This window comes from Lemur catta, chromosome 12, assembly GCF_020740605.2.
Source record: "Lemur catta isolate mLemCat1 chromosome 12, mLemCat1.pri, whole genome shotgun sequence".
Classification (NCBI taxonomy): domain Eukaryota; kingdom Metazoa; phylum Chordata; class Mammalia; order Primates; family Lemuridae; genus Lemur; species Lemur catta.
In genome coordinates, this window is record NC_059139.1 from 32,682,637 (window position 1) to 32,707,463 (window position 24,827).

A 24,827-nucleotide genomic window follows, 5' to 3' on the forward strand; every position below is an offset into this window, starting at 1 on the left:
AATTATGTATTAAACAAACATTTATTGAACCCCACTTTATACTGGGCATTATTCTAGCTAATGGGGACTAAAGTAAATGGAGACCCTTCTCTCCTGGAGCTTATGTTCTCATGGGGTGAGATAAGTAGCAAACAAACAAATGAATAGGAAATATGTGAGAAGAAAATAAGTGCTATGAAAGAAAAAAATAAAATAGTAAAAGATCTAGATAGTGATTGGGGGCAAGGGCATTAGGAAAGGTATCTTCAATAGGTGACAACTGAGAAAATTCCTGAAGGAGGTGAGGGAGTAAGCCGTGGGCTATCTGGGCGGAGTGAGGAGCAGGTACAAAGGCTCTGAGGTGAGATCACCCTTGCCAGGCTCAAGGAGCAGGAGGAGGAGGATGGTGTGGCTGGAGCTGGAAGATGAAGTCTGGGAAGTGGTAGAATCCAGCCAGATCAGACCAAGCTTTTGCTTTTACCCATGGGCAGCCACAGGAGAGTTTTGAACAGAGGAGTAATATCACTCAAACTACACTTTAAAAGGCTCCCTTGGGTTACTGTGAGAGAATAGAGCTTAGAGGAGAAAGGGGGAGTCGGGGAACTTTAGAGACCACTGCTATTGCTCACAAAGGTGGTAGCACTGGGGTTGGTGAGACGTGACTGGGTTCTGAATACATTTAGAAAGAATAATTTTAACACACTCTTCTTACATTTGTCACAACATATCCCTTTCTTAAACCTCAGTCCAAAAGCCACTTCCTCAAAGAAAGGCTTTAAATAAACTTATGGTCTCCAAGCCATTCACATAATCCCCCCTATTTTTCCCTAATCTGTACTTGTAGTTGTTTTGCTTGTATAGACTAAAGGTCATTGTTGTCTCAGCCTAACAGAAACACAGGGATTACTAAATCAGCCAAGTGACATAACATGGCTGCTTCCTAAGGAATGAGTGGAGTGGGCTTAAAAGGCTCACGGATCTAGAAAACTTAGAGTAACTCACTCTTGTCTCATCAGCCTCCCCCCCTCCTTTTTTTCCCCCTATGGCTGCTTTGGCACTACCAAGGCCCTCCCTTCTGACACCATCTTCACCGTGAAATGAGGCAACCTCGGGAATACGATGAGATCAGTCAAAACTCATCTTACGTGTCCTTGGGGGTTCTTTAAATTTGGTATTCAACATAGTGCATGGACTTCAATTTTTGACAGCTTAACCAGCTGTATTTAAATAATGGCACCTGTTCATTTCATCACTTGCTTAGATGACCATGATACTCTGGCATTATAGCACTAATGCAAAAACACAGACAAAAACCATTTCATATTGTTTTCCAATACGTAAAATGTGAGAAAGAATACAGAAAGGTCTAGAAACATATACACTGAAGTTTCGATAGTGGTTACTCCTACAGAGTGATAATCGGAACCAAGATGGGCAAACAAAGTATACTTTGTTTGATTGTAACGTACCACCTACTTTTGAGAATAAATTATTCTCATCGTGTAGTTAATTTCTTAAAGGTACATGTTAGTTATTTGGCTCCTTCAGCACCATTGAATTAGATGGTATTCTATAACATGGAAAAAAGCTTTTACGGAAAATTAATGCTTGTTTTTCATATTCAACTTCCAACCAAATATTGGGAGTAGTTTAAAAATTTCTTTCCAAGTTGAGATTTCAAAAGGAACACTGGCTATGCTCACAATATTTTGGACCTTTCATAATAATGACTAGATTTTCTTAACAACTAATACCTTCATCAGGTTCTATACCATAAGAAAATCTGGCAAGAAGACTAAGGGTTAACAGGACGGGTTAACAGAGAATAGAAGCTGGGGTCAGGAATAAAAAAATGGGGACGGTAAATAGTAAAACCATGTTCTTTACCAAGGAGCTCACCAAAAGAAACAGCAAAAAGGAAATAAAATGGTCATTGGAGGATATGAATTTTAGTAGAGGCTAAAGGTAGAGAAATCCAGGACTTGTATAATCATAGTTTTTAAGAAGTAGTTCCTTTAAAGTTGCTTGTTTTCTTCTTTTATGTTTCAATTCCCAGTTGTGCAATCTATTTTCCTTAGCTCTCACAATAATCCTGTCACAGTAGAATCGTTTTACACAACTTCAAAAAGAAATTCTTCATACATGAGGCATAGGATGTTGGGAAGAGAGAGAAAAACACCTAAACAATCAGTGACAGCTGACAATAAATCCTGCACAAGGCACAGCATCATGAGGATGTAGTGTGTCCTACGAGTACACTTGGCTTATGCCTTGAAGGACTATGGGCCAATGACAAGTTAAGGGGTCTGTGGCTTAATAGACATTCTCTAGGAAGTATGAGGATTCTGCAGTTGGTTTTCACTATGCTGCCAAACCATTCTGGGAAACACATAATAGATTTGGAGACGCCAATGAACTTCTTTATCCCTTCCCTTCTCCGTGTTCACCAGATCCACACACATTCTGCAATCCCCACTGTCCGGCTTCCTAACAGACACAAAGCAGCATACCGGAGACAGTAAGACGAGAGGAAACCCAAAGCTTTAAATGAGGTGCAGCTTTCTCACACAGAACGATGATAAATAAACTAAGAGGGCACAGAACCTGAATTTAATTGCTTTTACTACTTTGACTCTGATGTAGAGAAGCATTGATATGTATGACAAACTCCTAAATCAATGTGAACTCATTTCTTATTTCTTATTATTATGTTTCACTTGAAACTGTCTAAATGAGTTAGAATAGCTCATTATTTTTTCACCCAAAGGGTTTGCCTGCTACTTCTTGTTTTTATCTCAATTAATTTTGTGCCTGCCGGACTAACACAAATTACCACTTCCGTGTCTTACACTTTTGATTTAAAAATAAAGCTAATTTGGGAGGTGTTTAAAGCTTTATTAATATTTATACAGCCATTAGCAGTGGCTATGATGTTAGCAAGCTTCTTTTTAAAATTAGAAATTCTCCTTCCAATACTGTCTCTGAGCTCCAGCATTCCCACTCTGACCACATCATTTTTAACATTTTTCTTAGGGCACAAAGCGGAATTTCACATAGGGTCACAGAAAAGTTGGTTTTGGTTTTCCCACCATTTATCTTGCCCATTCTGCTCAATGAGTCAGACTTACATAATACATTTCTTTCTCTGACTTTCTTCAGAAATTCAGAGGCAGCATGTTCTCCTGCAAAAATGCATGGGTGCTGTGTAACAACCAAGCACTATTCACCGTCTGTTTCCCCTTCTCCAAACTGAACCTGGCCTGGGCAAGTAAAAAAAAAAAAAAAAAAAAAAAGTGCCACGAGTACTCTAATATGATACTGAAACACAAGTGAAGGGATTATCCCTTAAAAGGAAGAAAGGCTACAAAGGGCATGATCCATACCAAATAATGTGGCCTACGGCCTCTTTTCCCACTTCCCCTGACAGTTCCTCAACCTCAAAAACAAACAAACAAAAAACCCCCAGTGCTTTTAGCACAGTAGGGCAACTAAGGAAAACCCAATAAATGTGACCATGAATTGGGAATGTAGGTCTGAGGCTGGTGGGGCACTATGGCTCACTCACGCTTATCGGGAGGCCGAGGTGGATCACTTGAGCCCACGAGTCTGAGACCAGACTGAGTAACATGGTGAGACCCTCATTTCTACAAAAAATAAAAAAAAATTAGTCGGGCATGGTGGCATGAGCCTATAGTCCCAGCTACTCGAGAGGCTGAGGTGAGAGGATCATTTGAGCCCAGGAGTTGGAGGTTGCAGTGAGCTACAATCATGCCACTGCAGGCTGGGAGATAAAGCAAGACCTTACCTCAAAAAATAAATAAATGAAAACAAAACAAAACAAAACAACGGTCCTGAGGCTGACCGTGTGTAACAATGGAACAAGTAAAAATAACAGGACTGTGCTCAGAGACACAAGCATTGAGAAAAAGGCAGCATGATAGTTGTTTCTGAGAGCATGAAGCTATTGTATAAAGCCAGCTTTCTTGAATTCTTATCCCCACATTTCCTGGACATGTGACCTCAGGCATGTGATTCAACCACTCTATGCCTTAATTTTCTCATTTGGAAAGCGGGGATAATATTTGTACTGCTCTCACTGAGGTTTTATGAGTACTAAAATGTTAATGGAAGAAAAGATTTAGTGCCTGGCACATATTAAGTATAGCTGACCCTTGAATAACATGGGTTTGAAGTATACGAGTCCACTTGTATGCAGATGAAATATAGTATTTGCTGGATATGAAACTTTCATACGGAGTATGAGTGGGTTCTGCAGGGCCGAATGCTCAGATTTGGATATGAGGGGGCAGGCCTGGAACCAATTCCCTGATAATACAGAAGAACAACTCTACTCAATAAATATTTGTTGACTGGAAAAGTTTAGACAAATCAAATCAAACACTGAACAGAACAGCAATTAAGATATAATGTACATTAAAACAACATTACCTATAAGACATTTCTACCCACAATCATGGAATTAGACAAATTTGAGAAGTGAAATGCAAAAAAAGAGTTTTAGTAGTTTTTTTTTTTTTGCTATTAAAAAAAGGGAAAATCAAGGATAACCAGAACTATTTAATCTTGAAGGAAGACATTCTTATCATGTTTGGTAATAATTTATTTGGTATTAATGCACATGTATTAACCTGGCATTTTTCATGTATTGCTCAGAGCTATCTGTGCTAGCCAACATGATAGCCACTAGCTACATCTGGCTGTTGAGCACTTAAAATGTGGCTAGTCCAAATTGAGATGTGTTATAAGCATAAAACACACATTATGTTTCAAAGACTTAGTATGAGAAAAAGAATGTAAAAAATCTTAATTTTAATATTGATTACATATAAAAGTTATAATATTTGGAAATCTCAAATTAAATAAAATGCAATACTAAAATAATTTCACTTATTCTTTTTATTTATCTTAAAGTGGCTCTTAGAAAATTTAAATTACATATGTAGCTCACATTTGTGGCCTGCATTATATCTGGACAGCGCTAGCTTGGATCAATAAGGAATATAAGCCACACTATTATTACTACTATTTCTAAACATCAGTTATTGAGTTCTTACTCTGTTAGATGTTTTAAATACATTATTTCTAGCATCACAATACCTGTGTCTAATAGGCTATATTTTCTCTCTTTTTGGTAAGATGAGGAGATGGTTTTAGAGTATATATTGCTGCATGTCACAAAGCTAGTTGTGTGCAGAGTAGGAATGAATGCACCGTCTGTTTGATTCCAAAGCCTGGGTGCTTTCTGCACCAGTGGCCAGATGGAACTAGAGGTACAGGAGAGGAAAAGGGCCCTCTGTGAGCAAGAGGGACCGAGGACTTCCCCAGCAAGGCACCTTGCAGTATGTGGAAATATGCTAGTCTTATAAGGGCACAACTTCCTTAGAATTTAGAGACAATTCCAGCAATCCTTTATCTCTCATGAACAGAGCCATTCTTGTTCCACTGTACCCAAGCCTATGCCCCCCAACTGCCAAAAGAAAGGCAGGAGAAGAATTCATGGGCAACATAGTGCACATAAAGAGAAAATGAAGAGAAAAAATTTCAATTAGAAAATTCATATGCACAAGGATACTATTTGCCATGTTATTCATAAAAAATTCAATATGGTACAATTTAAAGGTGCTAATTTTTATATATAGTCAACAGTAGAAAATGCTTAGATGTTATCAATATATGACACAAAAATCAAATACAGCATTATGCATACACTTATTACAGCTTTGTAAAAGGACCCACATATCATGAAAGAAGACTGACAGGGAACATTGAAAATTGATAATAGCTTTGTCTTAGGGCAATTCTCAAATGGGCAGGGGGAGGCAATTCTGACCCACAGGAAACATTTGGTAACATCAGGAGCTATTTTTGATTATCACCACTCAGGGGGTGCTACTGGAATCTGGTGAACTGAGGCCAGGGATGCTTCTAACCATCCTGTAACACAGAAGATGGACCCTCAAATAAATAATTATCCAGCTCCAAATGTCAATACTGCCGAGATTGAGACATCTTGTAATGATATTGTAAATTTCCTTCTTCTCTACTTTCTACAATTTTATGCTATATTATCTTATAAGATAAAAAAATGAAATAAAAATATAAAAAATTATCACTAAAAAAGTAACCCAGAAAATAAAGCATAATCACCAATATGGAAGGTGATTTTATCCATGGGGATAGGTGCTGCGTGATGGAGATGGGTCTATTAATATGGTAATAAATTCTTCCTAAATATTTCTTAGATTTACTAAAAGCTATACCCAAAAAAGATATATGTAAATTATGTATGGATTAAAATTTGGCTATGTTTGCTCAATCACTACTTGCCATCGGGATGATTGATTCAATATCTAACAGCAAATTGGCACTCCTTTCACTGTTGGGATAGCATTTGCTAAACATCAAAATATTTTTCTCACTCCTCTGAGCAAGTAGTATTTCATGGGTGTTATTATTACTGAGATTGACAATATATGCTGCTATTTACACTGCATTTAGGAAGAGAGAATTTTTGACAATTTTCTTCAGTATTATTGTGCATTATTGTGATAAAAAAGGCATAAAACTTATACTTGTATAAATTCTGTTTAAAAACTACTCATTTTGCGAACTAAACTACTTGTACTAACAGATTATCTGATTAAACATTTCACAAAAGTAAGTATATATGTCATGCTTGCAGACATGAAAGAGTGCATCTGCAAGCTGTTTATAAACTCATCTTTTTCTTCATTCAGTTATATCAAAAGGGGATTTTAGAAAAAAAATATCTACAGGAAGTAACTATTTAAATAAGCCTATTGATGCTGTAAGGAAGGTCCAATTATATTCTATCAAATGCTTGTGCTATATCATTTGACCAGAGAAAACTCAAGAGCTCTTTAACTCAAAAGCCAGTGAAAATGAACAATTCCATTTTTTCCTTTGAGCATTCATCATGGTTTTTGTAATCTCCGATACATAGCACACTGCCTGGCACTTGGTAGATATTCAACAACTGTTAGGTGAATGAATGAACATTTATGAAATCACACCATGGGTTACCCAGGCTTGTGTCAAACTTCCTGATAAGAAGTCTTACATATTTTGGTTCCCTTTCTTAAGTTACACTCATACATTCACTTACTACCAAAACTTACTACTCACCTATAAGCTCTTACAGCATGTCACGCATACCACCTTTGTAATACGTATCATTTACTGTTATAATTATTTGTTTGTATATCTATCTCTTCCACTAAAATGTCAGCACTTAAAAGATAGAGACCATGTTTTGACACTTTGTTCTCTGACTTAATCTTCAATAAAGAGCTAGAGGATAAGAAAAGAATGGTTCAAAGAACTTGTCTACAGTCACATAATTAAAAAGTGGTAGAGCCAGGATTTGAACTGAGCATGTCTCATTCCAAATTATCTTTTTTCCATTTTACCAGACTGTAAAGAAAATAGGAGTGAAGGTAGAGTGTGAGAAGAGTATGAATTAAGGCAAAACAAAACAAAAAGTTTTAGATGCTTGGTAGGATACAATCAATGGGTTCTACTGTATTGACACTGAGAAACAAAAATTCAAGAAATTGATATGGACAACTGCATGGACCTCAGAAGTAGTCACTAGAAAGTCAATGTATCCAACATTTATGGAAAAATCAACCATGATCATTGGGTCATTCTTGATGAACTTCTTGAGGAGAAGGACTACATCTTTTGTCTATTTCTATAGCTCTAATTTATGATATAAATTGTTGGAAGAATGAATGACTATATGACATGGTCCCAATGAGAGGGAATCCCAGTCTTGTAGAGTGACTTCAATAGGTAAGCCAAGTGAGATAAATCCTATAACAAGGCAGCAAATTGTCATGGGGCATTAACCTAAACAAAGCAGACAAGAGATTCCACCGTAAATTTATCCTAATTGCAATTTCCCAAGTACAAAAAATTAAAATATTTATCAGGATCATGCCATCTCAACATAATGATACCATAAACAGGCTCTTTGTAAGTGTAATATGTTAATATTGGTATTATTAGGACACCAAATGGCAGAGTAATTAGGAAAATGTGTTCTGGAGCTTACTGCTTGGGTTTTTAACTCAGCTCTGCCATTTCCTAGCTATGTGACTTTAGGCAACTTAATGATGCTCACCTCATTGGGTTGTTAGTAAATTAAATGACAGCCATGCAAAGCACTTAGAATAGCACCTAGCACAATATACATACTTAATAAATGTTTGCTATTATTACCATTGTTGTTGTCCTTGTTATTTTCAAAATGCTATATTAACATAAATTTTTAAAGAATCATTGGGCTGCTTTAAAATAACATGACATTCTGAAATTACTGAAAGTAAAAAAATTATTAAGTTTTCTGTACTTGGGTGAATCTAGTCATTTGAGACATTTTCACTAACTCAAAATTAATGAGAGAAAGCCAAATATAGATAGATGGTGGTGGTAATAATGATGATAGTAATAATTCTCACCCTAAAACATAATTATATGTGCTGTTTGAATTTTTGTCCCTTCCAAAATTTATATTAAAACTTAATCCCAAAAGTAACAATATTAAAGAGGTGATTGGGTCATGAGGGCTCTGTCATTCATAGATTATTGGATTACTGTGCTAACCACAGGAGTGGGTTAGTTATCCAGACAGTGGGTTATCACAGGAGTAGGTGGGTTATCAAGAGAGTAGATCTGTTATAAAAGCCTGTTTGGTTCTTAGTTCAGCCCCCTCACCATGTGATGCTCTGCACCACCTCAGGAGTCTGCAGAGAGTCCCCCCCAGCAAGAAGGCCCTCACCAGATGTGGCCCCTCGAACTTGGACTTCCTAGCCTCTAATTTCCTTTCTTTATAAATTATGCAGTCTCAGGTATTCAATTATAGCAACAGAAAACAGACTAAGACAGTATGATTACGTGTGTGTATGTCTGTTAAAAACCATATCCTTAGACATACCAATAAATAAATGTTTTTAATAAGAAAAAATGATCACCTGCTTGTAGAAAATATAACTTGAGCATCTCAAATTTCCAAAGAACTGCAAATTGTTCTCAAAAGATTTCAAATTGGCAAGTAATCACAGGCAAGGTAAACAACAGTTATAGTTCAGTCTGAATCAGACTTGCTTTTTCAATATGTAGACACTTTTTTTTTTTTTTCAAAGCCAGACACAACCTGCAGCATTCAAGTGGGAAACCTGGAATTCCTAAAGGCTTCTGTGATTTTTTTGTGCACTGGTGTTCAGAATCACCTATTGACAGTGTCAGCGAAAGTGGTAGCTAATTAGAAAATAAGAGCTACACCTTGGCTCTAATAATAATAAAGAATAGACACCCCATCCTCACAAACCTGCCACTGCGTCATTTTTCTTGTTGACAGGACATTTGCACTGATACCAAGCCAGTTTTGTCCTACAATAATAGGTTTCAGGATCTGTCTTTTTAAATAATACTGTGGTCAGGACAGGTTGGTTACTATCAGTCACAATCACTAACAAAACATTTTCCTATCATCAGTCCTACCATCTGTCCTCCCAGTTCTCTCCACACATGGGCTTGGTTGAACAGATTTTGAACTGGCCAAGGTCACTGCACAGCTAGCCTCCACAGATGGGGACAGTGTGAAAAACCTAATTGCAGCTGTGGATAAACACAAACAAGGACACACATGGTTGGCAACATCCCTGTCTAGACTTGATGGTGGCTCAGTGTCACCGAGTATAAAAAACAAGGACATAGTGTCAAGGTAACTATCTGTTAGGGACAGTACAATCATTAAGAAATGCTATCATCATGTGATCTAAACTTCTTTAAGTTATTTAAACAGCAATCTTAAAAATGGCAAAAGAGAAGTAATATTTCTTATTATATTTATGTTCTCTAAAATTTGTCTAGGAAAAACATGTCTTTCTTCAACAAAAAGATAGGGCTTGGCAATCAGCACAGTGCCATAACTTACCATGTGAAAGTCACAAACATGACCTATACATAGCACAGAAGATATTGAGTTAGTGAAAAAAATGAAATGTCCTCTTTCTATATATTTATTTCATCTGTATCAAGATTCCCTTTTCCCAGTTCCTTTCTAAAACAAATTACTTGGTTAGAAACTTTACTTTGCTGTTTTTTCAACAATATTTACTTGGGTACATATACCTTCCATTCTATACCCCTAAGACACTCATCAAAATGGAATTACATTGAAGTTGGTATCCTAGATTTTCCTCCTTGAAATGCATATGGCCTCTGGTAATTTGTATTGTCAATGTCTTTTCTAGACATTCAACATGTCTGGTCACTCAGGTTTAAAGCCAAACTGATGTACATTACTTTTTGAGAAGTTGTTACATTTAAAATAAGTTATCAAGTCAGTGATATTTCAAAAGATTGTTGATAAAAAAGAACATTTAACTGTAACCATACTGAACAGACAGTTGATTACAGAAAGACATGTCAGTGCACATATGGCAGCCGGATAAATTATGCACATCTGGATTACTTTTGGCAAGAAACATAGCTAAGTGTCTAAAGCCAAGTTTAGCAATCTGTCACTAACAATATGTACATTTATTTTAAAATGTCAAGGGCTCAAAGTCATATTTTCTATTTCTTCATAAACTTTCCAGCTCTTCATAAGACAGCAAACAGGTGACAAAACACATTGCCCAAACTGCCAAAGGCTGTATAAATAAGGGGTAATTTTGAACTTCTCACCACATATACAAGAGGACTCAAAGTCTGAAACAAACTCATATGTTGTGGGATGTAGTGACATACAGATCTCAAGGAAGACTGTTAACATTTTACTTTAGAAGTTGGTTGCAAAATGCTTTCATATAAAAATATGGCTGGCCCCTACGTGGAGCAGTAAACAATGTAACACTCTGGGTGAAGCAAATGGAAATAGTCTGATGGTGTCTACTTATAAAAGGAAAAGACCAATGTCTCTGTGATCATCTCAGATTAAGTTTCCTTTATTCTATTGCCAATTACTGACATCATTTAAACCCCAAAGAAATGTTTTCCTACATCTAGTCCCCTTGATTAAAAGGAAAGCCAAGAGACACGAAGGTGGCTCAAACTAGCAGTAACAAGAAACTTTACAATTGGATGTGTGAGTATCAGCCAGGTGGCAATGTAGCAGTACCTGTAAGCACAAAACTCATCTTGACTATTATGCTGCTTGCGAGTTTTTCTAACATTCCAGGCTTCTTAACAACTTCAGTAGGAATGCCAAGATATATCATGAGGACTGGGTGGGGCCCCATCATTCCAGGTGTTGCCTTCCAGTCTCATCTGTGCTGGCAGCAGAGAAAACCCAGAGTGGAACAATTTTATTCATAGAGTGATAAACTGAATATTTGCAACTCTGTGTCAGCCTCTCTTCTAGCTCACTAATTTGGCCATTTTACTGTTGGTTAGCATCTGTACTACATAATAGATCTAGATAATAACATTTTCAAATGGTAAGGGGGAAAAAAATCCTATACCTCTAAATTACACAGATTAGTCTTCAAACACAAGGTCTACTGCTCACAACCTTAGCCTCGTCTGTAGAATAAGGATGATTGTGAGGCACCTACCTCACAAGATGGTTGTGAGAACTAAGTGCCTAACGCTTAGGGAATTTCAAAAATATTGGCTGTGATCATTATTATTCCTTTTCTCCTCCTTAAAGTGACAGACTGGGACTAACAAAATTCATAAACCACAGATTGCCAATAAAATGTTGTAAATCCAAGAGGAAGTTTATAAACAACTGGGAAGAAGGGAAAGGAATAAAGGAGATACGGATCCAAATACAAAAATATATTTTGTTAACTTTTTATTTGTATCTGCTTTCCTGTTGTAGAGTTTGATGTATACTGAACTCTACTGTGAATTTAAATGTCTTTCCCTGACTGGATGGATAAAACACAATTTGCTATGTTGTTAAAAAAAGGCACATGTTTTCAGAGTTGTTGGTTTCTACCATTTATCAATACAAAGAGATTTTAATTTAATAGTATTAGAGGTAGAGAGTAAAATATATTTATTTCCTTCATAATGTTGATCTTCTCTATTTGATTATACAGCTTAATTTTTAAATTATACCTGGTACAAAAATGCTCAAATAAAGTGTATGTATAAGAAGGTAAAAAAGTGAAAAGAATTTGAAATTAAATGAGTCCATTTGCCCATATTTTACTTTCTAAGGCCTCAATGGCAGCAATTTTCACATACTATTCATGTTCTTTAGTCTCTTATTCTCCATACCCTGAGGGGTTTTATGTCCCCACAGTACACAAAAACTTTAGAAATATAAAATAAGTGGATCTGGTATCATGGAACTGTTAAGTACCAGAGGACTCCAAGATCTAGCAAGCAGAAAAATCCAAAGCAGTCCTGATAGAATGATTCTTTAGCACTGAGTACAGGGGAAAAAAAGAGTCTTAGGCTACCATACTACCATGTTACTTTAAATGAGTTAAGACTCCTGACGCAAAGAAGCTATTAAGAGAATTTATAATTTCAATGGTTAAATCAATGTTCCTGATCTTTGAAAAGTTAGGGAGAGTAAATATAAGGGATTCTTCCAACTCTAGGATTCTGTAATTGTCACTAGGCTGACTAGGTAGATTGAGAAAACTGACATGCTTTCCCTCAGGTAGATGTTAAGCTTCTTCAGATGGAATTATATGAGGTTTTAGCTAATATCATTTTTCTTTTCCCCCCACCAGGTAACAAAGCTGGGAGATATTTTTCTTAATTTTTCTATAATAGTCATTTAAAATTTTATTCACAAGAGAGCCAAGAAAAACAAAAAAAACAAAACAGAAGTTAGAACAAAGCAGTCTTTGGGTTAATAACATATATTCACTTTTCAAGTTCATGTGGGGCTTTAAAATCATAATTATTTAATCTTGTATTTAAATTGTAAGTTTAATAAGTACTACATAAAATGTGGCAAAACAAAGAGTATAGACTAGGTAAGAGGATGAGATATGGAATGAGACAGACCTTGATTGTACACTGACTCTGCAGTTTATCTTTTAATACATTATACTATCTGATATATATCCATAATAAAGTGTGTATCTGAATACATATGTATGTACTTGTGTAAATAACACATATATACACACCCACCACAGGGTTGGTATGAGGATTAAGTGCGTACCTAGTGCAGTGCCTGGAAGATATTCGATTGCAAACTAAAAAATCAAGGTAGTATAGCAGGTAATGTACTGAAAAATTATTGATGTGTATCATATGTGTTAAAATTAAAGCCTTTGCAATAAACTCTTTGAAACAGTGACAAAGAACACATACAAACTATCTTTGAGAAGATGATCCTCACAATGGAATTAAATCACAATGAAAATAAGAATCTTGTAAAAATCATCTTCCCAAGGCCAAAACATTTTTAGCAGATATCTTTTGTTGCAAAGGTAGTAAGTTCGAATAGATCCTGGAGGTACATATGCAACACTTAAAAGATGAAACTAAATGAACTAATAAAATTCATAGTGTTAATTGGGTCCGATGTAGGGTGGTCTTTTTTTAAATCCCCCAGGCTATGTTCAAAACACCTATGGAAGCAGAAACTACTACGACTCCTAAAAAGCTTCCTGTGCTCATCAAGAGGCCAACCCCTGGATCACTTCAGGTGCCACATAATCTGTCTTAAGCAGATCCTTCCTCTCAGCAGCTGCTGAAGGAGTGGTAAATCCTTATTAACTTCCCTTATGATAATATATTCTATGCTATGGGGGATATTTCAAGTAACTCCAAAGATATTTAGTTATGCTTCATCATCATAAATGAAAACTTAACAAGGAGAAATTAAGAGTACTGATAAACTTTTCTTATGCCTGTTAACACACTGTCATTCATTTATTTGAGTTCTCCAAACTCTGACCTTCTTTTGGATGGAATGCAAAAGGATGAGGGATGATACTTTCTCAAACTGGATGTTTCAAGATGTCTGCTAATCAAAGAAAGAAAATGAATGTGCTAGGATTATCATGAAAATAACACAGAAAACATGGCTCCAGAGAAGCAACTTAAAAAGCATCTTACCAGGCCCACACAGAAAATCACCACGTTAGACAGTTCATTAAACTTCTCAGAGATTAATTACTGAAGAGACTGGAGTGAAGGCTACAGAATCTATGAAAATATCCCCCAGAAAAATGAACTCAGACACTGAGCTATAAATTTAAAGAATTCAAATGGAAGCAATCCACCTCCCAAACAAGTGTTGAAAAGATCTGAAGGAATTAGTGTTCTATGTCAGCCATTACATGGGGAAAACTGATGCTCACTATTCTAACGGGAAAAATGTTCAAGCATTTATGCTAAATGTTCCTGTGGGGTTTCATTACTTAATTAACATGCATAAATGAAGTCTGGAGTTTGTAAAAAAAAAAAAACCACTGAGAAAACAGCCAGCCTTGATAATGAGTAATCACTTCAGTCTCTTTATCCAATATTCTATTTTAAATTATAAACTTTAATCTAGGTGAGCTGTCTGTTATTTGGCAAAGATGTGAGATTTTTACCTCAGGGAAAGGATAGGCAGGTAGAGGGGGGCTCTAATATGTTTTTTAACTATATTTCAAGGAATATTTTACAATGTATTTGTGAACACTTTGGTGGATTCTGGGACCCGAGAAACCATTCCTTTCAAAAATTATAATTAATAAAGCATTATGGAAAAAATGCATGATTGACAATGTCTTTCTTGAGTTATGCTAATTTGATTACAATAAATCTAAGTAAATCCTAAACTAATTGTTTCTTTCAAACAATAGCATTTCCAGTATTTAAAGGAACTGCCTTCATAAGAGTCTTTTAATTTAATTTTGTCTATTATTTGTAGTACCCTCTCTTAAGGTTAATAAAAACAAAGCAAGCACACTGACTTATTCCTGATGCCCAAATTGCTGAGTTTTTCTTATTACTGAACTGAATTTCCTCCTAAGCATCAGTGTGCTACAATCAACTCAAAATCCTCAGAATAGATTTGCTTAGGATATATATTGTGCTTACTCCACAGCCTGGTCTGAATAACAGCAAAGTGTAGAATACACAACAAGTCAGGAGGTAGAAATGACTGTACTCATTATATGTAATTTATACCAATGAGTAAAGAAACAACATGAATATCCACAATAACCTTCACATAACTGAATGATACACAACTGAAGCTCAGTAACTCTTCTTCAGGAATGAGTTTTAAAGTTCTATTTACATGTATATAAGAAAGCATATGAGTACTCTACAAATTAGTTTTAAAAGCATTGGCCCAATGGTTAATATTCAACCCTCACTTCATCCCTACTTTAGAAGATGTATAACACAGATGTTTCCTCCAAAATTGCTGATCTCCCTAACACTAATAGCTAAAATGAGTATTTTAACTAATTAAGATTGACTGAACAATTCTTAGGCAAAACAAATAGAATAAGCATCATTTCCAATCACCAAAACATTTTTAAAAATGCAAATATTATGTCATAAATAAAAATGGTCATATATCAGCTAATTCACTATCCTAATAAATCTTGACAGCATGAAAATCAGCTTAACCTTTTAAAATTTTATTATGATTGAGTGCTATTGTAAACACCATACTTGTTTTAGTATAGTATCTCTTAATTAAAGTTTCAAAGAGGGAAAATGATTTTTAAACAAAGTACTACCAATACCTTATTTAAAGCAAAAGAACTCAGTAGTTTATGCATTTCATTAAAATATCAAATTTATTCTTTAAAAGTAAATGATACAGATGAATAGCAAGCAGTATTTTAAAAATTTATAATTTTAAATTATGATTTATATAAATATAAAATGATTGGAGTAAAGTCAGATGCTAGAATATTCATGCATGTATTAATGCCTATATTACAGCATTATTTTTAGTTCCTGGAAATAAGTTGGCTTTTTGTCATCTCATCCCTTTGCTATGATTTCACTGGATAATTATGCATTGAAGTCCATTACTCAAAGCATCCATTGTTGAACAGAACCAAAACTACCCAACCCAATAACCACAGAATAAAGAACTGAAAGAAAATTGGCTATAACCATGGATCTTAAAAGAGAACCAAGCAACAAGCAAATAGGTCCCAATATTAAGTGCTAATGCAAAATTCCATTGCCTGAAAATTGTTCTTTTCACTTGCAAACCTACATAATATTAACACTTTCTGAAACTCATTTTGAATGACCTGTCTTTTTATTTTTAAATAGAGATTTTTTTTTTTGAGACAGGGTCTTACTCTGTCACCTGGGCTGGAGTACAGCGGCATCATCATGGCTCACTGCAACCTCAAACTCCTGGGCTCAAGTGATCTTCCTGCCTCAGCTTCCCAAGTAGCTGGGTCTATAGGCATGTACCACAATGCTCAGCTAATTTTTTCTATTTTTAGTAGAGACAGGGTCTCAGTTTTGCTCAGGCTGGTCTCAAACTCCTGACCTCAAATGATCCTCCCACCTTGAACTCCCAGAGTACTAGGATTATAGCCGTGAGCCACCATGACCAGCCTAAAGTTTTATTTTCTTAACTTCATTGGAAATAATCATGGAAACATGTTAAAACCAAGTATTTGAATATTAATTTCTAATAAATATTCACATTCAACATGGTTCATAATTCATAGAATATAAATATCAAACAAGGAGTGAAAAATATCCTGAGAAATTTGTTCATCAGGGCAAATTCAGCTGAGTGTTATAATACTCCCATGTCCTTTAAATGTCACAATAGGGGAATGAGGATGGAACAATTCTCTTTTCATTTATCCAGAAGAAGACGAGAAACTGAAAGCTTTTAAAATTTCAAGTCTGTAAGTTGTCTTAAGTTTTCTAAGGAAGTCCAAGATCAGGGTGTCAAATGGTGAATTTCTGTTGAGGTCTCTCTTCCTGGTATGAGATACCTACCCTCTTGCTGTGTCCTCACATGGGGAAAAGAGAAAGCTCTTGCTCTCTCCCCCTCTTCTTATAAGGCCTACAATCCTACTGGATTAGGATCTCACTCTTACGAATTCATTTAGTCTTAATTATCTCCTAAAAGCCCTATCTCCAAATATAGTCATATTGGGGGTTAGGGCTTCAACATATGAATTTGGGGGGGGCACAATTCAGTCCATAGCATAAGTCAAGAATATATATTCTATGTCATTCATGAAAGTATGTATATGTTATATAAACTTTTCTTGTGTCTAGTTATTGGTTTTTGTGTGATGTCCACTTAGCCTTAGTTTGAAATTTTTAAACTAAACAAAAAGAAGTTAAAAGTATTCAGTCTATTAGTTTGAAATAACTCCTTCTATGGGTGCTCTACTAATGTGCCAGGGAATAATCAGTAGGATGGAATTGTAGCACAAGCATCTTAAACTTGAGAAAGAAAGAACTCAAAGAGTGCTTGGCAACCACTCCATCTGATGAAAACTCTGATGGAGGCCTATATATCTTCATATTTTACAGTGAAAATATCTGAGGGAAACATAAAGGAGAATGTGCAAGCACATGTGCTATGTCTAGAAGTTGAGATTTCACACAATGCATTTTTTTTCAGTAATTATATTTGACAATGGAGCTTAATTTATCAAGGAAGAAATAACCATGCTGTCTTTCTACTGTCAAGACAGCAAATCAAAGAATTGTATTTCATGAGCAATGCCTTCCAATTAAAAAAAAAAAAAAAGGAAAGAGAAAAGCTCATGTATTCTGTCGAGTGTGTGGCAAATACATAGTGCCACTGTGGCTATTTAAACAATTGAGGCTCATGGAACTAGGGAGAACTCTTAATGCAATTGGAATCCATTCAATGGTACACTTTAATTTTTAAATGCTTTTCCTGAATATTCTATGCTATGGGGATTGAAGGTTCATTTGACTAACTTATTGCAGGACCGGTTGTGCAAGAATTAAACGTGCTTTGGCTGGATACTTACAATGAAAGGAATCTGAATATATTTAAATGTAATACATATTGTTGTTTCAGGTCAAAAGTTTTTCCATGAGAAAATATCTCTGATTATATCTAAAATCAAAAGAAAAAATTCCATTTTCTCCTTACTTAGATTCTTTTAGGAATGCATTAATTATATTATCAGTATTGCATCTGTCTTTATTAATAATAGGTATATAGTAAACACTGGTTCTCTAAGCTGTCAACCTTTCAGCACAGAAACTTCCTATAGTAATATATAACTATAATCATGTAGAACTGTGAGTCCTGCACAATATCTAATATTAATAATTTTTGAGTACTATTTAATCAGGGAGTTTTTCTGTTTCAAAGGGTGATAATACTTCAGAAAAAGTTTCTCATTCAGAATAATTGTTCATTATTCAACAAGGATTTATTGTATACGCACTACACGTAAATAAAGTAGGGAGACGGCTGGGGGAATTAATCATACAGACAAGATGCCTGAGTGATCTACGGGGGGTAGTCATCCCCACGTTGCCAGTGTTTATCCCACGCCAGCTTGCTGTGGGAACCACGGGGCTGAGTTGCCTCGTGTTCAGGAGGAGTCTCATCCCAGAGGAAATCAGGAAGTCTTCCAGGAGGACCACTGGAAATTAGCCAGGCTAGGAATGAAGGGCAGAGGCAGGGGCATGGCAGGCCCTTGGAATGCTCTCGTACCATTGCCTTAGTGAGTGGTCTTGGTACTTTCAGCCTGTGTGACCAAACCCTCAAGGGGTCTAAAAGGCCTTTCAGGACACCGTACGCTTCAGAATGGGAGCAGATTCTCAGTCCACATATGGTTGCTGATAGAGTGGCTGGGTGGGGTAAGACTATTCTTGGGCTCATCTAATCTTAGAGATCTGGAGACTCTCAGAGGGGTGGAGGAGTAAGATAGTTTTGGGGCCACTACAGTGGTGTTGACTTTCTTCAAAAAAGATCCAGAGGCTGTAACTTAAAATGGTCTATCTCAATTTATTCTTATTTGTTTTTAAGGGAAAACGTACAACAGGAAGAACAATCACTCTGTCTACCCTTCCACCTCAACACTGCCCTTCCACCCCTCCCCAGGAGAGGCTGTAAACTGCCACTGCTTTTGTGCTCCCTCGCATGCACAAAGTCGTGGGCAGCCTTCATATTGCCAATTCCACTCCAGAGCTAAATCTGTCTGTGGTATTAGTGCACTGCAAGCTGAGCGGTAGGGCTGGGTACTCTCTGGAGGACAAAGTGCTAATGCTCAGTAATTCTGCAAACATATGAAGACAACATTGCCTACCTGCCAAGGGTGTGGCACCATGTTCTGGCAAAAAGGACTGCAACTGATTTCATTCATCCAAGTAAATTCTTACGGTGTAATGGGAGTTGAAAACATCATCTTGGAAGCTACTAAAGGGACAAACATGATATGAAAATGATTGGGCGGGAGAGGTCATATTTACGAATCCTTAGTGAGGCTATTTTATGGTTTGGATATTATTGCTTTGGCTAATGTCTGAGTGTATATATACAAATATTTTAATAAAAACAACCATAAAATTTGAGAAAGCACTTCACTGAAATTATAGAACAAACATATCTTGGATACTATACTTTGGGCAAGGCTGAATTCATTTGCTTTGGGTGAGCTGAAATGACACTGTTACCATGTCTTTTCTCTATAGAATAGGGAAATAACAATAACAAAAAAGAATAAACTATTTTAACCCTGTTATCTTCAGAGTGCTTAGCAAACTATTGGGATCAAAACACATCACAGGACAATCTTCGGTTTTACTTGACAACATTTAACAGGTCTTATAATTCCATTTATTTTATCTATTATCCCTTTATTTTATTTACTCCTGGTGACCTCATTTCCTTCTCCTTTGCTATAGTTTAGACCAATGCTATTCAAAGTGTGATCTGAGGGCAAGATGTGGTAAGTACAGAAATTGAGAATAAGGCTTTTAGAAATTTTTGTAGCAATTTGACATGGCTATGATTCCCAAGTATGTGACTGTGTGACGGTCTCATCTCATTGAACATAGAGACCAAAAATATCAGTTCATGATAGACTGGGGTGAAAAATGGGTCCTTGACCACAAATAGTTTGATTAGCCTTGGTTTGAAACATTTGGCAATTGTGTGCAAAGTATTTTAAAACTCCCTTCAGCTATTCATATATAAATGACTGCAGAATTTATTAGGCCAACACTTTCTAACTTGTACCCTTAGATACAAAATAAAGATGTTCTTGGTGTTCAGAACATTCCAGCTGCCTCTATTGTCTTTGGCAGGTTTTTCACTAGGAGAATGGTGCCAGTTGTGGTAACTATGGCTTTGAAGAAAAGAGAAGGGGCTGATGGATCCTGGGACAGGCAGACTACAAATAACCATACTCACCCCTGAGTGTCCTGTGGCTTGGGGCACCACACATAAGCTTTATCATCTGGGCACTTCAGCTAATCTGGGTCAGATCTAACGAATACTTGGCCAGGTTATCCCTTTGGAAGCTGTAGCCTTTTTTCAAAATCCCCTCTAACTGCTCATTAGTTCTAGAATTCTATAAATGCAAATAGCCTCATCCTGCTCATAGGAACTTTAGGGAGATATTTCATGACCTAAAAGAAGCCTTCAAGGCAATCAGGCAATGAAAGGGCTATTAAACAAAAGTAACTAATGTATACGTATTTTGCAGTAGCTTAAATGGACATTTATCAGATGAGAAGTTTATCAGGCTTTCAGCTGGAGAGATTTCTTGGAGTGGTGATTGTTGACTCTGATTGCAGTGTATTTTAAGACATCTCCAGATAGGGTGGGGGTTAGGGGGCACAAAGAGAATATTAACCCTTCCTCTACTTATTATTAATCCTAATAAATACTCTGTGAAATATTTATGCTAATTAGTCATAAAATACACTATGCTAGGAACAAAAGTAATCACAATCAGTTAAATAAAAATAAGGCAAGTAGCCTGATAAGTACAATGAATTTGGCCTTCATTTTTCTGGGCTTTGGGTTTACTTCTCACAAAAACTAGAATCAAGTTCCTATAGGCAGTTGACTTAATGATTTGAAAACAGTAGGACGAAACATGAAGCCATAAGGCAGGGATGAGAAATTTATATATGCAAAGTAAACATATATTTTATAGCCAAATAATTTTCATGGTTTTAATGATTTTTTTAAAAACTACATTCAAGGCTGGATTAATAGATTACTTCCATTTTACAGTTGGGCAGGCAGAAGGAAGGTGTTTAAGAACTCAGAGTCATATAACCTGTAGATGGTACTGCTGAGATTTTGGGGTACATCTTCTGGTTTCTAAACTAAGTCATGATATTATGCTACTTTAGCAATTTGTAGTCCCAGATCTTCTTAATAGCAAAAACCAAAAGCATGTTATGGTTGGATTCTTTGAATTCCCCACTTTCAGGAAGTAGCACCTCTGGTTTGGACAGCTACAAGGAATGACAGAGGTACTAGGCCACAACTGCCTTTACCACAAATATTCCGGTCTGCTAAACCATAAACATGTGACTCGTTTCCATTGGCACTTACCACTTTCACGAAGGCCACAATGGAAGAAGCCAGAAACACTGCTACCACATACATCTACAGACAACAGAAATAAAACTAAATGGCTTGAAATATTAATAAGCATAATTGTGACAATGTGTTTTGTATATTGGCTGATTTTACAGCCACAGAAATATCATGCATCCTGGCACCATCCACTAGAATTTTCCTGTTAAAGTAGCAGGATACAATGCCAACTAACATGGCTGTCTCTAGAAAGTATGTGTGAAGGCGATAAAGAAGCAATACAGGTAATAGGGCAAAACACAAAAATAGCAAGAAAAGAAAACTACTAATTCTATAATTGGGGAATTGTCAGGAAAATGATATGAATAAATTAAGGTATAAAGAATGTCAAGGAAATTGTGTTGACTGACATGGTCAGATGGGATTGTCAAAACTTGCGTAAGGTATATGTGACGAAAATGGCAGAAAATGTGAAATACAGGATTAAAAGAAAAACTTCTGTACTGAATCAAACACAACAGAACAAAGATATATGTACACATAGTACTTTAAAAACAAAATTACAAAAAATAAGCTATTTGGCCATTGAAAATAAGCCTCTTCCCATCCTTGCCCCATTGCCTAGCATGAAAATGATTTGCTCAGCTTTTTCAGAGATATTAATAGAATAAGCCTGATGAAACCACCAAGGAAACAACCATTCCCAATGCCAAAAGGAAGGAGAATTTTAATCCATTCATGTCCATGGACAACAGTGTACAGCACAGCCCCACTGAAGCATGAGCTGTGAATAGACAGGAAGCTTCCCGAGGGTAGGTATGATTAGTTATTTACATGGGAGCTTAGCAGAGTCCTTTTCATATTTTAGGTATTCTTTGAATGCTTGCTGAATTAAATTATTCAATAGCCCTCTTTTCTGGTCAGCCTTGAGAATCAAATGGTTTATTAAGGAAAATAAAAAGTCCAAATACTTTTGAAGCTAATTTTGTAGCAGCAAATTCAGGATGGGCCTAATGACCTATAAACTAGGCTACAGCAAAATATTTGCTGGTAACAGAGTAGATCCTAAAGGTGGTTTTATCAGATAAAGTGCAATAAATCTTACTGAAGACCAGCTCTCACATTGAGTGTGACCCCGTATGACTGATTACTTGAAATCAGTGTTAGAATCTCAAAAAGAGGTAATTTGGTAAAGCAAAGTAATACTGTTTAAAGTGGTATACAAACATAAGCAGTTATTCTCCTAGCTTCAGCTCCAGCACCCCCTCCAGGAAGCTGGCTCAGCCCACTGTAGTCCATAACAGTTTTGCCAACTAAACTCAAAGCCCCATTAATGTAGAAAATAATTACAATCTACCCTTGTGGCATCTATTAACTTTTCTTTAATCATGTTTTGTCTCTCCAATTAGACTGTAAGTTAATTAAGGGTAAAAAGATTTCAGACATTTCTTTTGTAACCATCACATTTAACACTATACAAGGGTGATTAAATATTAGATAATAAATTTAGGTAATTTACCACAGTAATAGGTTACTAAGAAAAAAATCACAAATCTTCTCTATAATTATGGGAAAAGCATTTGATAAATTTCCTCATTCATTCATAATAAAATTCACCTCATAATAGTAAAGGATATCTTTTATTTAAAAGTCCTTCATCTGTTACCAGATTAAAAGCATTCATCTAATAAATTAGTAAATATCCTGCAGTAAACATCACACTTAAAGGGAAAATGTTCAAATCACTCCTTTTACAAGCCAGAGAGAGTCAGAAACACTTGGTGCCACCAAACCTATTCAAAATCATCCTGGAGATAGTAGTCAATGTAGGAAGACAAGAAAAAATAATAGAAATAAGACATGAAAAGGAAGAAACTTTCATCAGCTGATGAAATTAAGATATGCTGAAAAATTATAGAATATACAAATAAATCATAAGGATTAAAAGTCTAGCAAGTTTTCTGGCTACAAAAATCAACATATAAATGTAAATTTCTTATATTTTTATAGCAACAATCCGTTAGAAAATGTCACATTATGCACAAAGATTGGCAAAATTTAAAAAGCTAGATAATACCATATACTAACAAGGATATGGACAAATGGGAACTCTTATATACTCTGGAAAACTTCGTGGTAGTACCTCATAAGGTTGTATGTGCATGTACCCCATAACTCTTTCCATTCTTAGTTATATACCATTGAGACATGGTTGTAGTTATACATATGATTTGTTCAGAAATGTTTATAACAGCAGTGTTTGTAACAACCAAACAATGGAAACAACCCAAATATCCATCAACAGTAGAATGAATAGATCATATATTCAACATGATAGAATACATAGCAATGACGATGAATGACCCACTGCCTCAGAGATGAACATAGATGCATTTGAAAAAGATAATCATAAACAGAAAAATAGAAAATCATAGAAAAATACATTTAGTATGTTCTGCAATTTATATAAAATTCAAGACATAGGTCAGCTATTACACATATTATTTGGAGATGTATACATAGGTGGTAGAAGTATAAAAAGCAAGAAAACAGGCAACATAAAATTCGAGACTGGCCAGTTCTGGGTGGGGATGTAGGGGGATGTAGAGAAGATTAATAAGGCACTGGTGGTGTTCTATTTCTTAATACGGGTAGAGTAGAAACTGGCATTTGTTTTAATACTACTCTTTCAATTACATATATATTTTCCATACATTTTATACTTTTGATATATTTCACAAGAAAGAAAGAAGGAAGGAAGAAAGGAAATGAAGGAAGAAAGGGAGAGAAGCAAAGAGGGAAGGAAGCAGGAAAAAATTAAGAAAAGAAGGAAGGTAATTATAAAATCCTTGAAATGCTAAGGAATAAAACTAAGCCTGCCATGGCACCTTCTTGTGAATGAAATGCGTACACTTTTGCAAACACCACTGTAGCAAGACATGTGCAACACAACCGCAGGAGGTTATAACAAGACAGCCCACTTAGGGCTGAGATTAGGCTCCTTGCACTAAAATTGATGTCATTTGTCATAATGCAGTTGTTTTATGGCTGAAAGGCATAACTGAAAACAGTGGTATTTTCTTATTTGAAAAACAAGAGTTTCACTAAATTTCCTCTAAAAGTTTTAAGTACTAGGTTGAAAACCAAAGGAATCTATTATACATTTCTTTGATTATTTGCAATAAAACAAGAATGTGTATCAGACTTTGGGGGATATTTTTTTTCCACACGTTGGAAATCTGAAAGGTACTACTTAAATGTATGACCATTGACCCTAAATAGATTTAAATCCAAACCATGCTATTGAGAAGCAAAAAAGGCAATTAAAGTATCAACACTC

General features: G+C 35.8%; 1 protein-coding gene across 2 annotated transcripts in view; it reads right to left on the reverse strand.

Annotated features, from left to right (window-relative positions):
• Positions 1–24,827, reverse strand: part of ARL15 (ADP ribosylation factor like GTPase 15) — a 391,618-nt gene that overhangs the window by 154,571 nt on the left and 212,220 nt on the right. The window contains exon 5 of one of the 2 annotated variants that reach the window (XM_045566386.1): positions 10,966–11,298. The exons of the other annotated variant lie outside the window; for it this stretch is intronic. Within the exon in view, the coding sequence (XP_045422342.1) occupies positions 11,224–11,298 (75 nt within the window). The 3' untranslated portion in view covers positions 10,966–11,223. Of the gene's footprint in view, positions 1–10,965; positions 11,299–24,827 lie in introns of those variants that run through there. 2 annotated transcript variants of the gene reach the window in all.